The following is a 1,103-nucleotide window of genomic DNA, read 5'->3' as shown; positions in this document are numbered from 1 at the left end:
GAGGGAGATGAAGTTGCGTGCGACGAGTGGCATCTAGTCCTGCCTTTGGTGCAGGGCGCGTTGAACCACCAGCCCTCGGACAGGCTCGGTGGAGTTGCCCCCGTCACGTCTTTTACGGGGCTCAGCGAATACGCCACTGGCCGGGTTGGTACACCCGGCCACCAAGGAAGTCATCTGCACGAACATGCTGGACGATGCCCGTGTCAAGCACATGGCGCAGCTCAAGATTGCCTTAGATCAGCTTCTCCGTGAAGTGTTTACCCGCAGCGACAAGCTGCGACAACAAGCGAGAGGACGGTGCGACAAGAATACGCGGGTCAAGTTTGCCAACTTTAGTGTGGGTGATTTTGTCCTAGTCGGCACCGTCGTTCAACGGCCTACGAAGCTTGCGCTGCAGTTGCGTGGGCCACAACAGGTCGTTCGCGTGGTCACGGATCACGTGATGGAGACGCAACAACTGCTTGCGACCTTCGATTTGTCCACGCACCATGCGTGTCGATTGAAGATGTACCACGAAGGCGGACGTGAGGTCACTGATGACCTCGTGGATCAGATCACCTTCGGCGATGGCGGTTTCCACGTTGAGCGCCTGGAAGTAGTGCGTGTTGCGGCAAACCGGCCGCTACAAAGTTCTAGTCAAGTGGCTCGGCTTGGATGCCAAGGAATCGTCCTGGGAGCCAGTCGACAACTTGCTTGAAGACATCCCGATAGTGCTGCGCAAGTGGTGCGCTGCTCACAAGGACGAAGATCATGTCGCGGACATGATGGCCCACCTAGATCTCCCTTAGAGGAGGGAAGTGTTCTGCGCTGCAGAGCAGTTGGGTCAATCGTTTGACCCACTGCAAACCACGGTAACAGTCTAGAGGTGGATGACCTAGTTGTGTAGTATTACTATAGACTGTAGTCAGTAGCCACGAAGTTCGTGGCTCCTCAGCCATCTGAAGCAATACAGTCTTGGATTTACCTTACGAGAAGGTAACTTTGCGGTCCGAAGCCGTGAAGGACGAACAGTCGCGTCGTGGTCAATGTGTTTGTGTTTGCATCGGCACCGGAGCACCCACGCGCCTTCGGCAACAATGTAGAAGAACGACCGGCACGGACAC

General features: G+C 55.8%; 1 protein-coding gene across 1 annotated transcript; it reads left to right on the top strand.

Moving 5' to 3' along the window:
- Positions 1-184: 184 nt before the first annotated feature.
- Positions 185-788, top strand: H310_15307 (hypothetical protein; the record flags this gene model as incomplete). The annotated part of the gene is made up of 2 exons (XM_008883292.1): positions 185-529; positions 600-788. The coding sequence occupies 2 exons, from the start codon at positions 185-187 to the stop codon at positions 786-788; spliced, it is 534 nt and encodes a 177-aa protein (XP_008881514.1).
- Positions 789-1,103: the final 315 nt, after the last annotated feature.

Source organism: Aphanomyces invadans, assembly GCF_000520115.1.
Source record: "Aphanomyces invadans strain NJM9701 unplaced genomic scaffold supercont1.327, whole genome shotgun sequence".
In the NCBI taxonomy this organism is placed as follows: Eukaryota; Oomycota; class Saprolegniomycetes; order Saprolegniales; family Verrucalvaceae; genus Aphanomyces; species Aphanomyces invadans.
The sequence above is the reverse complement of the archived record's forward strand: the minus strand, read 5'-3'. Positions and strand labels throughout refer to the sequence as shown.